The sequence below is a fragment of the Siphateles boraxobius genome, unplaced genomic scaffold (genome assembly GCF_051911475.1).
Source record: "Siphateles boraxobius isolate OS27281-9 unplaced genomic scaffold, OSU_SipBor_1 108, whole genome shotgun sequence".
In the NCBI taxonomy this organism is placed as follows: domain Eukaryota; kingdom Metazoa; phylum Chordata; class Actinopteri; order Cypriniformes; family Leuciscidae; genus Siphateles; species Siphateles boraxobius.
The window spans coordinates 604,535-620,000 of NW_027508709.1; the positions used below are offsets into that span (position 1 = coordinate 604,535).

Consider the following 15,466-nt stretch of genomic DNA (forward strand, 5'->3'; position numbering starts at 1 on the left):
TTTAACTCAGAAACTACTAGTCAATTTTATAGACAATTACAAAGAAACGGCAAAAAATGTGAAATTTTGAAGTAGAAAGAGCGAACTTTCTTGCAAAACATACTCCAATGATCTTATTTACAACTTCGAAAAATCTTTTTTACAGTGCATGAACAATTAATTATAACTTGGTTTATTTCTGATCTCTAACAGGATGGAAATTAAGAGATTGAGAGGAAATTAATTAAATCACATTGCTTAAAAGCAGCTTCTCATAAAAAAAAGGGAAATAAAAGAAATGTCTTTTCATCAAAAATTCATCAGTTATAAAACAAAGACAATTTTAGATGTAAAGCAGCTCAACAGAAGACAATAGTGTCATTATCCAGTTCTATGTTGATTCAGTTCACTTCAATAACAGTGTCGATGTTATAGTTAGTCTTTATTCAGCTCAATTCAGTAAAAAAATGGTTCTTAATGTCAGTGCAGCTAAAATCGACAATGTTACTTAATATTAATTGTCTTTTGTATCCCAACCTTACTCACAAAATCTATATTTTTTTAATGCATTTACTATTTTTATTTTGTATATACAACCGCACTTAACAGTATTTTCAAACTAAACCTTAAAAAAAAAGAAAAAGAGGAAATTTTAAGAGCAAAATGAGAAACGTCAAGACAATCCCCATTAAAACGACTAAAGAGCTGTATTCTGCTGTGAGGCCAGTAGATGGCGATTTCACTTTGTAAAGAAACACTATGCTACTATAGACTAAACACGTAACACGCATGAGGTCACCGTTTTCACAAATTCACGTTTAGTAGTTTACAATGAGGCGATACCATTATCGTGCACTTTGGAACCTGTTTTTAAACGTTTGCATTTTCAGGCCCCCAAAACGCTGTTGTCATGTAAATGAATGGCCAAAACACTTCAAAGTTTTCAGTTTTTAGTTAAAGGTCTTGTCATAAGACAAGGCGAAGGCTGGTTCACATTGAGGCTCATGTTTGCAGCATCCATCACACTGAGCCGTGAGCGTCTGGAGAGTCTGGCTCAGGAACACGCCAGGGTTGACCCGTCACTGAAACACAATCCATTACATCCATTACGATGCTGACACCAGTAAGCAGAGTTCACAGCGTCTGACTGGGGAATGAATGTTAATAATAAAGCGAAGAACAGACGAAACTCCTGTTAAAGCTTTTCCATTCAGGTCTCAGTGTCCTTGTGCTGACAGAGATAAACTCCAGGAGAAGGACTTCACACACACACACACACACACACACACACACACACACACACACACACACACACACACACACGCTCTAGCTCACACACGCTCTAGCTCACACACACACACACACACACACACACACACACACACACACACACACACACACACACACACACACACACACGCTCTAGCTCACACACACACACACACACACACACACGCTCTAGCTCACACACGCACACAAGAAGTTGAACTTAAGTCTAAAAAAATAGAGATTCTAATTATTGGACAAAAAATAACCTCACGTAATAACCTAGAATACCGTCTAACACTTGATGCTGCTCTGTCAAGTCCTCGTCGTCGGTTAGGAACCTGTGTGTGTGTGTGTGTGTGTGTGTGTGTGTGTGTGTGTGTGTGTGTGTGTGTGTGTGTGTGTGTGTGTGTGTGTGTGTGTGTGTGTGTGTGTGTGTGTGTGTTCTTTGATATCAATCTTTCATTTGAAAGTCACGTGTCTAGTGTCTGTAAAAATGCATTTTTCCATCTTAAAAATATATCTAAATGACGTCATATGCTCTCATTGACAAATGCAGAACAGTTAGTCCATGCGTTCATGACATCAAGGCTAGATTATTGTAATGCTCTACTGGGTGGTTGCCCTGCACGCTTAATAAACAAACTACAGCTAGTTCAAAACGCAGCCGCTAGAGTTCTTACCAGAACCAGGAAGTACGACCATATTAGCCCGGTTCTGTCAACACTGCATTGGCTCCCTATTAAACATCGTATACATTTTAAAATATTGCTGATTACTTACAAGTATTACTTACCTAGAATATATAAATCGACAGCTGGCGGTAGATCCTTTTCCTATTTAGCACCAAAACTTTGGAACAATCTTCCTAACATTGTCCGGGAAGCAGATACAGTCTGTCAGTTCAAAGCTAGACTAAAAACACATCTCTTTGACCTAGCATTCACATAACACTCTATAGACTTCTATAATTCAATATTAGGCTCTTAGATTAGATCCGCCGGAACTGGGAACACTTCCCTCAAATCCTGATGTACTTTGTAGATCATAATGGCATCTATGCTAATTTTAGTGTCTTTGTTTAAAAGCGCTTCATAAATGAAGGTGACTTGACACACACACACACACACACACACACACTCTCTCTCTCTCTCTCTAAACAAAACACACCAGCAGGTAACCGCTCTATAACGTGCAGAAGCGTTGATGTGTTTTTACAGGTTGTTGTCGACGCCTGCAGCTATATTAGACAGCAGCGTGTGCATGCTAATTCATTAATAATCAGCTCCATCATATCTCTCATTGATGTCTCTATGATTAGTTCAGCTGTGATGGAGTTGATGTTCTCCGGCATGAGTTTTAAGTGGTGTGAAAAAAATATTTTCACTGGGTCTATTTTTTTGTCCAAAGTGAAATTTTTTGAAGAAGCTCAGGTGCTATTTTAGGAATTGCAATAATAAAAAATTGTATGAAATGATTGTATGAAAAAAATGATGTTCTTCCTCAGTGTTTCTGTTTCGTTTTCCAGCACAAATATATAAACATTCTTAAATCAAGATACATTTACTGGAGAAGCAGCAAAATGACAGAAGATATTAAGTCTTGTTTACTGAGAAAGTGATTTAAAATTAAGTGAGTTTATGCTTAAAACAAGAACCGAAAAATAAAGTTTATTCAAAGGGAAAACAATTATTTTTCTAACTCCATTGCCATATATTTGTTCTTGTTTTAAGCATAAACTCACTTAATTTTCATAAATTTCTCAGAAAACTAGACTTAACATCTTCAGTCATTTTGTTTCTTCAGTAAATGTATCTTGATTTAAGAATATTAAGATATTTGTGCTGGAAAACAAGACAGAAACACTGAGGAAGAACATCATTTGGCAGTGTGTTCATGTTTCGCAGAAGAAAATCAGTCATATGGTTTGAAATCACATAATGCTGAACTATTCCTTTAAAATATATAGTTTTACAACAAAACAAGCAAGTTAAATCTCAGACCTTCTGTTGAAGTTTTCTGACACTAAACTGTGATTTTGTGAAAATTGAGCTCAATTTACTTCATTACTAAATACAAAAACCTGAGCAGGGAAATTTGCGTGTATTTTATCATTAAACAAAAAGTCTGAGCAAAGAAAATTGCTTAATTTTTTTAATTAAATTAAATTCTATTTTCATTATATTCAAAAAGTCTGGCAAATAAAAATTGCTTGTATTTAATCATTAAATTTAAAAATTCATGAACTATTCCTTCAAAATCTAGTTTTACATCAGTGTCTCTGTGTTGCGTAGCACTGAACAAAACGATCAAGATAAATCTCCGACTTCTGGAAGTTTTCTGACACTAAACTGTGATTTTGTGAGGCTCGAAATTGAGCTGAAAAAGCTGCGATCAGCAGAAAGAGAAGCAGAGGCCTGAGGGAAGGTCAGTTTCTCCTATAGGATTCATCTCAACGCTTTACTCTACAAACTGCATATAATATGTGCATTTAAGAGCTTTGAAGGCAAACATGTGACTCTGCCCTTGAAAGAGTCCTGGTCTTTCTGATCAAAAATCTGCTCTGAATCTAAAGCACTGAATCTTTGTCTGAAAACTGTAACTTACAGCATTTCTTATTCACTACGGGTGCACAGGATTTGATTCCATTAAGATGGGAGTACAAGATTTATTTACATTTGCTGTATACATGTGGGATTACTGAAGCTCAGGGGTCTGAAGAGAATATGAACAGTAAATCTTTTGAATCCGAGTGAAAGTCCCCCAGAGTTACACACACTCTGAGGAAAACAGTCTGTTAAATCATGAGTTCACATCTGATCTACAGGAACGTACAATTATTATTATAACATATATGGTGGAGTCCACAAGTCTGAGCAGTGAAAACTGAAAGCTACTATTTTATCAGAAAATTCTAAATATCTGAGCAGTGAAACTTGCTTGTATTTTATCATTCAATTCAAAAGGTCTGAGCAGTGAAAACTGCTTCGTTTTTTATACAATTTTAAAAATTCTATTTTATTACTAAATACAAAAAAAGCTGAGCCGTGAAAAGTACTTACTTTTTTTTAAATAAATTCAAAAATGTATTCTATTTTCATTCAATTCAAAAAGTCTGGCCAATGAAAGTCTGAGCAGTGAAAATTACTTGTATTTATAATCATTAAATTAAAAAACTCTGAGCAGTGAAAATTACTTGTATTTTATCATTAAACACAAAATCTGAGCAGTGAAAATTGTTTGTATTTTATTTATTTAACAAAAAGTCAGAGCAGGTGAAAATTACTTTCTATTTTATTTTTCATATACTCGCCAATTTCTCCTTTTTTGCATAAAGGGTTCCTTAAAATTGAGCCAAGATCCATAATGTTCTATTTAGAACTCTATTGAACCTTTTTTTAAGAGTATATTTTCTCAATAAATTAAAAAAATGCAATTTATCAGCATAACCGTTTGAAAGTTGATTTGAAATATGAATTTCCAATTGAACTGATGTGAGAATATCTTTTTTTGTATTTTTTTATGCTTTAATAATAGCAGCACTGAGCCTTATGAACAAACCATTATTTGAGATATGTTCGTGCACACAGTCACTTATTTACTAACATCTGATAGAAACAGAGCAATGCATTTTAAATCTCACAGATAAACTTAAAAAAAAATCACTGTGTGAGATTCAGTGTGCACTAATATTGAACAGAACTGAATCAACATTGAACTGACTTGATCTGAATAATAATAACGGCACGTCAACAACACGCAATGTATTTTCGTCCGTGCCAGACAGACCGGTGATTAATCAATAGCTCCTGTTTGGACACTGTTTTCAGTGTATTTTTCTGAGAATGTCATATCTGTTTACTCTCTATCCGCTGGATGAGACGTGGGATTCGCCGTGCCTAAACAGAAACCAATAACAGGGCCGTAGCCTCCATGACAAGCCTCTCCAGGGGGATATCAGTGTAAAATTTCCGGTGGCTGATGCCTGGAGATCTCTTTATATCTTAGTGGACTGGCTTTACAGAGTCTGTGTGTGTCAGAGGCTTTTCCCGATGAGCCAAACTTACATTGCTGAGATGAGTCAGGCATCAGAGAATAATGTTATTGCAGCTGCTGGCGAATCCTCAAGCGGTACAGAACTGTAATTTACTCTCAACAGAAGAGCCGGCGTCTTCACTAAAACACTCCCCGCGCTGCTGCCATTCAGGCCATGAAAATAAAGTGCTTGACATCAGAGAACACGTCAGCTCGAGGGACTGGAATAGCGATACAAAAATCCTGAGCAGTGAAAATTACTTCAATTTTATTATCAAATTCAAAAAATCTGAGCAGTGAAAATTACTTGTATTTTATCATTAAACAAAAAAAGTCTGAGCAGTGAAAATTATTTGTATTTTATCATTAAACACGTAAAGACTGAGCAGTAAAAAATAATTGTATTTTATCATTAAAATCAAAAAGTCTGAGCAGTGAAAAATTACTTATATTTTATCATTAAAATTATAAAGTCTGAGCAGTAAAAAATTACTTATATTTTATCATTAAAATTATAAAGTCTGAGCAGTAAAAAATTACTTATATTTTATCATTAAAATCAAAAAGTCTGAGCAGTAAAAAACTACTTATATTTTATCATTAAAATTATAAAGTCTGAGCAGTGAAAAATTACTTGTATTTTATCATTAAAATTATAAAGTCTGAGCAGTAAAAAATTACTTATATTTTATCATTAAAATCAAAAAGTCTGAGCAGTAAAAAACTACTTATATTTTATCATTAAAATTATAAAGTCTGAGCAGTGAAAAATTACTTGTATTTTATCATTAAAATTATAAAGTCTGAGCAGTAAAAAATTACTTATATTTTATCATTAAATTTAAAAAGTCTGAGCAGTGAAAAATTACTTGTATTTTATCATTAAATTTAAAAAGTCTGAGCAGTGAAAAATTACTTGTATTTTATCATTAAATTTAAAAAGTCTGAGTAGTAAAAAATTACTTATATTTTATCATTAAATTTAAAAAGTCTGAGTAGTAAAAAATTACTTGTATTTTATCATTAAATTTAAAAAGTCTGAGCAGTGAAAAATTACTTATATTTTATCATTAAATTTAAAAAGTCAGAGCAGTGAAAAATTACTTGTATTTTATCATTAAATTTAAAAAGTCAGAGCAGTGAAAAATTACTTGTATTTTATCATTAAATTTAAAAAGTCTGAGCAGTAAAAAAATACTTATATTTTATCATTAAAATTATAAAGTCTGAGCAGTAAAAAATTACTTATATTTTATCATTAAATCTAAAAAGTCTGAGCAGTGGAAAATTACTTGTATTTTATCATTAAACTTAAAAAGTCTGAGCAGTGAAAACAATTTTGACCCAAATTGTAGAGTTTGGCTTAGCACCGAAAATTGCTGGGTAACAACTACAGTTTTTAGGAACATTTAATCTGTTTGAATACTTTCCATGATGTGTGTGTGTGTGTGTGTGTGTGTGTGTGTGTGTGTGTGTGTGTGTGTGTGTGTGTGTGTGTGTGTGTGTGTGTGTGTGTTCTCATAACAGTTGCCAAAACCTATAGGCTACCTACCATTCCGATGAAGAAAAAAATTCTAAAAACAAAAATGTAGAATTTGTTCAGTTCAATGTGTTACTTGTCGTTTTTATTAATTATTTGTGTAATATATTGAAAAATGTATATTCATTATATAGAATGACATTTTAGGACTTTATTCGTTTTCCAGCTGAGTTTTAAATATTTTTACTCATAACTTCTATCCAAATATATGAGCGTATAGCTTAAATACTCTAAAACAAAAATACATAAAAATCTAAGAATAAAAATAAAATAATGATGTAATTAAAATAATAAATAAATCGATTTTTTTGATGTTTTGCTATTATTATGAAACTTTGATTTATATACTGTAGCCTTACAGAAAAATACTGTGTGTACAGTGTGTGTGAGATACCATGGCACTTGATACACACTACAGAACCAAATGATTACCATATTCATGCCAAAATTATGACATAAAAGTGATAATTATGACATATTAAATCATAATTAAGAGATAAATGTCAAGATTATGACATACTAATTCTAATTCAAAAGTATTAAATAAGTAGAAATTATGACTTTCTATGTCGAACTTATGACATAAAAGTGATAATTATGACATACTATACCATGATTATGATTAATAAGTCGAAATTAATCGATTCAAAGTCGAAAGGATCACAGATGTCGAAATTGGCATAAAAATTATAATTATGACAAAATGATTAGATAAAAAAAATCTAAATTATGAATTTCTATGTTGAAACTATGACATGAATGTGATCATTAAGAAATGTTTTCAATCATTTTTAATAAATTAAGTCATAACTATGAGATAAATGTTGAAATTTTACCATGCCATTATTGCAATAGTCAAACTCAAACTTATTAATAAAAATTCGAAATTCGACTTTGTGCGTCATAATTATCACTTAAAGTTTTTACCTCACAAATAATGATTTACAACAAAGTTGTTTTCTTATGTGGTAGGAAAATAGGCTTCCATTCGACTTAATATGTCATCATTATGACTTCTTATACCATAATTTCGAGTTTTTATCTCACAATTGTGATTTACAACAGCATGATTGTTTCTAATGTTCGGTCACGGGCTTCAGATGTGCGAGCAAATATCTGATTATTATTTAACTGTCTTGTCGCCTCGTGATCTGCATTACCTCGAGCTCGTGTTATCGGCTTCGACACGTGTTTCCCGGGATCGCGAGCCTCGAGGGTTCGAGCGGCTCCTGCGCGTGTCCGTGCGGCTCCTGCGCGTGTCCGTGAAGCTGTCCGAGGATTGAGGAGAGAAATGATGATGATGATAAAGAGTGTGTGAGGTGTTTGGAGAAGCAGCTGTTTCTGCTGGTGTGTGTCGCCATCTACTGGAGGAAGGATTACAGTACAAACACACACACGCACACACACACACACACACACACACACACCTCCTCACTCTGACACACGCTTCATTACTCACAAGAGGGATGAAATTAAGTAATAAAGTAATCTTCTTCCTCAGATATGTGAATGTGTACGAGAGAGAGAGAGAGAGAGAGAGAGAGAGAGAGAGAGAGCCTGTGTGTGTGTGTGTGTGTGTGCCTGCGTGCTGCAGTACGAGTGTGTGCGTGTGTGTGTGTGTGTGTGTGCTGTAGTACGAGTGTGTGTGTGTGTGTGTGTGCACTGCAGTTCAGCTCGCGGCCACAGGGCGGCAGCACCACCTCAGTAAAGCTTACCTGTATAATTCAGCTAAAAATGATCATTCTGTCATCATTTAGGCAGCAGTGGTAAAACATTTAATACATGATAATAACAACAACAACAATAATAATAATAAATTATATTTTTGAATTGCCATAATAATGTAGATATATGTTTTTTTTCAGCCAAGTTAGTGTAGTTACAGTCTCTACCATATTGTGTTGGTCACGTGTGTTTAAAAAGTCATTTCCCACCACATAAGAAAAAAAATTAGATTATGACATAAAAAGGTCACAATTCTGACATTAAACATTTTTAATCACATAATTTTATGTCGAAATTAAATTATGACATAAAAGTGATCATGACATACTAATTATGAGATAAATGTCGAAATTATGACATAAGTAGGCCTACTAAGTCATAATTATGAGATAAATGTCAACATTATGATATACTGAGCCATAATTATGATTAAAAGTCAAATTAATTGGATAAAAACTCGAAATTATGACATAAAAGTGATAATTATGACATACAAATATTTTATATAAATATTTTAAAACATACAAGCTCATAATTATGAGATAAATGTCTAAATTATGACACGAGCTACTAAATTATAATTAAGAAATTAAAATATTGGACAGAAAAAGTCGAAATGTACTCTTCGTTAACTCTTTACTTTTCCTCGTGTCTTTCCCAACCTTTGTTTCTTCTGAGTAATATTTCTCTCATGTTTAGTGAAAAGAAGTTTGCATTGCCAAAACACTTATATAGGAGAAGTAATAGAGACAAGCCCACATGACAGCGTCATCAAACATTACACGCTTATACATAAGAAAAACAACCGCAAAATATGTGCTTTATGACATTTATGACACGACTCAATATTTAGTTAATATAAGGAGTGTGTTGGCGTGAAGTTCTCGCTGTGACCGGCAGGTGTCGCTGTTTGACTGGAAATCAACGCAGAGTCTCGCGCGAAACAACCAGGGCGTGTTTTAAAAAAAATCAATTAAGTTAATTTATTTGAAAACAGGGTTTTTTAGGACTACTATAATATCCTCTTACAAAGACCTGAAAAAAACACACACACATACTGCCAAAAAATATATTATTAGCCCATCTTTAGTTCATTTTTTCAATTTATAGCCTATAGTAGCGTACGCGACAGGCAAAACATTAAAATACAACAGAAACTCTTATTATTACAGATTATTACTGTCTTTGATCTTAACGTATTTGGGTCAAAGCATTTTTTTAAATAGGCCAGGTTACAATTAGGATTTTGTTTAGATGAGGTTTAGACTGATGTTATTGTTTATAAAGTACAAATATTTGTAGTACAGAACTGATTAAATGATGTCATGTTTTACACGTAAAACAAAGGACAAACAAAATACTGGATACTTTTCACAAACTATTAAAATGCAGTAATGTGTCAACAAAAACTATAGGCTACATGATCTAAACATAATATAAATGCAATCAAGTTTTTGCTTTTAAAATAAAGGGAAATATAAAGAGAAATAATAATAATAATAATTCACTCGGAAATGTAAATTGTTTCTCCGTTTTTTCTGACCGTGATTTTATTACAGTCCAACTGAATTACATCGACTTTAGAATATAGAATTACAGATTAACTCAGTAAAATAAAATTACACAACTGACAAGAAACTGTTGATCATGAGGATTACATGACGTGTATGAATATTAGGATAAAACAATATATCAATAAATTAGTTTTTAAATGCAAATTATACAGCTAGATAAAATAACCACGCAACTCAAGCCACAATTAACCCTTTTGTTGGTTAACGTCTATAAATAAATAGAAATAATCACAGAGTCCTGTTATTATTATAATGGAAAGTCATATTTCAAAAGGCGCATTTCATTTGATGAAGGTCTAAATAATGTTTGAACCCTTTTAAAATCCAGCATGGTCATATTTCACTGACAGATCCATAAAACATCAGCATGATCTCTGTCTCTGCATTTCACAGAGATTAGAGAAACACAACACGGAACATTAAAGATGTTAAAGACAGAAACAATAATAACAAAGCTAATTTACAATCAGCTCAATCACATATTAATTTACTGCATATTTAGATTAATGATGAAATCAGACAAGGAGAAATCTTTAGATGAGATATTATCAGCATCAGTGAGTTTAATATCTGAAGACTGAATTAAATAAGAATCTGGGAATGAAACCGTCGCTGAATAGTTGCATTTAATTTTGCACAATAAAACATTGCATGACTTTTTTGGGGTTTTATTTTTTCCCATGCAAATTATATATTTTGAGGATTATTTTTTAGCAACAAATCACAAAGTTACAAGGTCTCATGTCATTTGTAAAACTGTAACAGATTCTTGCAACATTTTATACGCTAAAAAAGGCGAGCTACATTTCCAATAGGCTATTAATAAAAATGTTCGTTATTAAGCGATAATAGGCCTAATATGCAAGAGAGACGCAGGCAACAGGCGACGCGTATTAATATTGCATATGTGTAAAAAAAAACTCTAGATGAAACTGAGTTACAAGCTCAGTTTTAATTACACAATTCAATATTTTTCGCATTTTATCTTATTATAACAACAAATGAGATCGCGTTAAAAACTGTTTAGTTTGTTTTAAACGAAACGTTTAAATAATAATCAAATTACCGGCTTTTAATATCATTAGCGACACCGTTGTATGAGGTTAATGTACTTACTCTGCCAGCGTCATAAAGTAAACGCGTCTATTGTGTCAAATGTTGAAACAATGATTTCTACAGTGCGACGCGTCATTAAAGGCGCTACAATGCGAGCTTGATGGAGTGCGGCTTTGTGCAGGTTCCGCGCATGCAAATTCGCCGCCGCGCTTCCTCCAATCAGAGAATGGCGTCACTTAGCGTTATCCAATAGGAGACACGCGCTTGCCGGTTATCTGCTCGTCATCACTGATAGAGTCCTTTGACCGGCGATCGGCGCCTCAGATGCGGGGATCGAAGCACTCAAAGCGGGCGTGAGATCTGCCGACGACCGCCGTCTGGATTCTGCTACGGAAACTCCCACACTCGCCTGAACTAGGACACTTCTGTATGGGGAAACATTCGCAAAGCTTGTGAAACTCGCAGTATTCGTTCCCTTGGATGCGTTGTTGCACTAAACTTTGTTGTACTTTGTATGTGTTGTTGTTGTTGTTTGGCGGTTGATCGTGTGGTTCACACGCACCGATGTTAGCGGTCGGGCAGATGGATAATAACCGGCAGAGTGCGTTCGTTCTGGGTAGCACTCCACTGGCTGCGCTGCACAACATGACCGAGATGAAGAACTCTTTATTCCCGTACACCCTGCAGAGCCCCGCGGGCTTCAAGGCTCATTCTTTCGCTAACCTGAACTCTCAGATCCCGCTCGGAACACCGCATGGAATAAGTGATATCTTGGGGAGACCCATCACCACGGCCGGACAGCTTCTCTCGGGCTTTCCCCGGATCAATGGCTTGGCCACAACAGCTGGGATGTACTTCAACCCGGCGGCCGTGTCTCGGTATCCCAAACCCCTGACGGAGCTGCCCGGCAGGGCGCCCATATTCTGGCCGGGAATGATGCAAGGGTCGCCCTGGAGAGACCCGCGGGTTGGCTGTCCGGGTGAGTTTTCCTGGCCTAAATGACAATCTAAACAGTCTCACTTTTAAAAAAAAAATAAAGGTTTAAAAAACCTTTTCTTTTTTTTAAAAGGGGATTTTCCAATGTAACCGTTTTGGGTTCCGCAAATATCCAAATAATAATAATAATAATTAACTAAATGTTATACACACACACACACACACACAAAAATCATTTCAGTGATTAGTTCTAATATATTTTTGACATAAAAATATTTTTTTCTAACATTTTAACAATCTAAAGAACACATTTCCCATTTAAAATTTTTGTGTGGCTAATGGAAAGATTCCATTAAAGGTTCTTCATGGAAACATCTATGCCAATCGGCTAAAGAACCTTATTCGCTCACAGTCGCTCAGATTGTTGGAATATTATTTTGCAGTGTGTCTAAAAGTTGTGGGTCTCTGACATGACAACCATATCCTCCCATAATGTTAAATTAAATGTCTTTATATGGCTGACCGTGTCTCGTTTTCTTCAGCCCAGGCGAATATGATGCTGGACAAGGATGGCAAGAAGAAACATTCCAGACCAACTTTTTCAGGACAGCAGATTTTCGCGCTGGAGAAAACCTTCGAACAGACCAAATACCTGGCCGGTCCAGAGAGAGCTCGACTCGCATATTCTCTGGGAATGACCGAGAGTCAAGTCAAGGTAGATTGGGACGGGGTTTTATTAACTTTAACATATTACAATTCTTACTCAATGTAAATGGCAGCATGAGACAATGATAAGATTATTATTTATATCTGTGGAAGTGTCAGTTATAGGCTGTGTGCGGTACCGTTAAAACCGTTGGGTTCAAATTTTAATTTAAATATTTAAACTGACGGTTTAAACGGTACGAGTCAATTTCGTGCAGGTTTGACCCAAACATGTTGAAACAACCGATTTTTTGAATGTATAAGAGTGTATATATTTACAAACAAGCAAAACTCAAAATTTATAATTTTGAACTTAAAATTATTGGGATTATACGGTCAATGTAGCACATCATTACACCTCGTTAAGCATAATATGTACACACCCCGTTTAACTTGAAATGATATAATTTTGTAGGCTACTATGGTTAAATTTAGATTAATTCATTTTATTTTTTTAAAGCTTGGTTTAATTCATTTAATTATTGCATTTATCCCAGAGAAGGCCAGTGTGCTGAGGTGTTTTTCTTTCTCTCTCTCAGGTTTGGTTTCAGAACAGAAGAACCAAATGGCGGAAGAGGCACGCGGCTGAAATGGCCACGGCTAAAAAGAAACACGATTCAGAAACAGAGAAAATGAAGGAGAGTTCGGAAAACGAGGAGGATGATGAATATAACAAACCTCTGGACCCGAACTCCGACGACGAGAAAATCACAAGACTGTTGAAAAAGCACAAGACGAGTAACCTGTCGCTCATCAGCCCGTGCAGTAACAGCTCGGACACTTTGTGATGAAACTGAGCAAAAGACTCTTCATTATCATCATCATCATCATCATCATTATCATCATGATCTGCCTCAGATTCTTCTGGGAACATGAGGCAGAGTTAAGCAGGGTATAAACACACTGTTCACGCGGCTTTGCTTTGAATGCGGTTGTACAGTTAGAAGTGGACGTGAGATGTATATATATTTTTTACTGAGTAAATTATGTTATGAAAGCATCACGAAGACGTGCCAACTCTCCCCTCATCATCATCTTCATCATCATATAAGATAATCTTTGTCTTCGATCGCAGAAGAATAACGACGCCTCTTTCGCCTAAAAGTTTCACTTTTTTATTATTTTGAAAACAGGTACACAAAGTGTATAAAAGTGCCAGTGCTGTAAATGATGTGAATAGAATTTGTTTTAACAATGTCCTTTTGGCCGCTTATACTTTCAATTGAAGGAGTTTATGTTTTACCTCACAACACGAAGAAATACTCAAAGATGGACACAAATATCGATGAAGAGAATATTATTGCTTCCGTGATGAAGGAAGAAAAAAACTTTGTATTATCAATAAATTATTTAACAAGCCAATATTCTACATTTGCCCTGGTTCTTTATAATTTCATGCATTTGTTTACTGTTGTTTAAACCATTTTATTCTGTTATTGTAGCGCATATTTTTGAGCTGGGCCACGCAAAATGTGCAAGCAAATTCATATTATATACCCGTGCATTAATAGTCTATTATTAATAGCATAGTCATGATAATAAAATTCCTACATGATTGTTGCTAATAAGATCATAAACATTCATTCGGCTTTTCCTTGTTATAAGAGGAATATTTCGTCTCTTTTCATGGTTAGTTACAGACATTTAGAGTTTTTATTTTTAAGAGCCTAAACTGCGGGGACAGAAGGCCTTTAATAATGCATTCACAGATTTTCTTACAGGCTATATGTATTTCTTAGGCGAATCATTTAACAGATTTCAGGAAGGCTAACTTTTTTGTCGGTTATTCGCGGATTTGAGTAATGCAAATGTCTCGTGACCCCATCAAACCTTAAAGACACATTAAACCAATTTTTTTGTGATATATACATTAATTTTCAAAGTTATGCCTATAAGTAATGACACTGCTTCGCACACGATTTCGATATTGATCGTAACGAAAAACGCGCGTAGCGATCGCGATCTCGCAAGCATCTATAACTAACTTATAATCTAACGTTTGTGGTTACAAACATATTCGTAAACGTTAAAACGTGTTGATACATACATACATACATACATACATACATACATACATATATATATATATATACTTACATGACATAACCTTTTGTTTGTGGGAGTTTTATGCGTCATGTGACTTGCGTTATTTAATCCCGAGACATCATAAAACATCCCGCCATAACAAATTATTAGGCTATATCATATGTTCAATAGTATATTAATCTTTATGAACTGTTTGATGAACACAAAATATCATATTATATAATGTAATATTATTAATAAAAATATTAACAATTTTAACAATACCCCCCCCAAAAAACATTTTTTTTATATAAATGTTAATGCACAATCATCTACAATAATGGAAAATATACATCTAAATGTCAAAGGCATGTTTAGTGAATCTCAAGGGGTTTCTGATGTGCTTGACTAATGACAGAGAGGCATTGATTCATTCATTCATTCATTGAGTTCTAATGGTTTTATTGCTTTTGGAGGTCTTGCCATCCACGAGGTCTAATCGCTATCAGCTTAAAGAAAAGAGTGAATCCTATCTCCTGACCTGCTGGGGAAACAGTTAACAAGCAGTTTTTCTAAGCAAATCACTGTCAAGGCAACACAAAATCATTTCCACTGATTCAGAAAT

The 15,466-nt window shown here is 34.4% G+C and overlaps 2 protein-coding genes across 2 annotated transcripts in view; one reads left to right on the forward strand and one right to left on the reverse strand.

The window, feature by feature from the left end:
- The first annotated feature begins 11,478 nt into the window (after positions 1–11,478).
- On the forward strand, positions 11,479–14,178 carry nkx6.2 (NK6 homeobox 2). The gene is made up of 3 exons (XM_077247205.1): positions 11,479–12,154; positions 12,654–12,826; positions 13,356–14,178. The coding sequence occupies exons 1-3, from the start codon at positions 11,740–11,742 to the stop codon at positions 13,602–13,604; spliced, it is 837 nt and encodes a 278-aa protein (XP_077103320.1). The 5' UTR covers positions 11,479–11,739; the 3' UTR covers positions 13,605–14,178.
- Positions 14,179–15,286: 1,108 nt separating this feature from the next.
- The window catches only part of LOC143756686 (inositol polyphosphate-5-phosphatase A-like), a gene marked incomplete at its 5' end in the record, with an annotated part of 76,085 nt that continues 75,905 nt past the window's right edge, over positions 15,287–15,466 (reverse strand). Inside the window, one exon of the mRNA XM_077247263.1 lies at positions 15,287–15,466. This exon is cut by the window's right edge and continues 1,469 nt beyond it.

Coding starts and splice junctions, on each gene's coding strand:
- nkx6.2 (XM_077247205.1), top strand. CDS start 11,740: ATGTTAGCGGTCGGGCAGATGGATAATAACCGGCAGAGTGCGTTCGTT. Junction 12,155..12,653: donor CCCGCGGGTTGGCTGTCCGG/GTGAGTTTTCCT, acceptor CGTTTTCTTCAG/CCCAGGCGAATATGATGCTG. Junction 12,827..13,355: donor TGACCGAGAGTCAAGTCAAG/GTAGATTGGGAC, acceptor TCTCTCTCTCAG/GTTTGGTTTCAGAACAGAAG.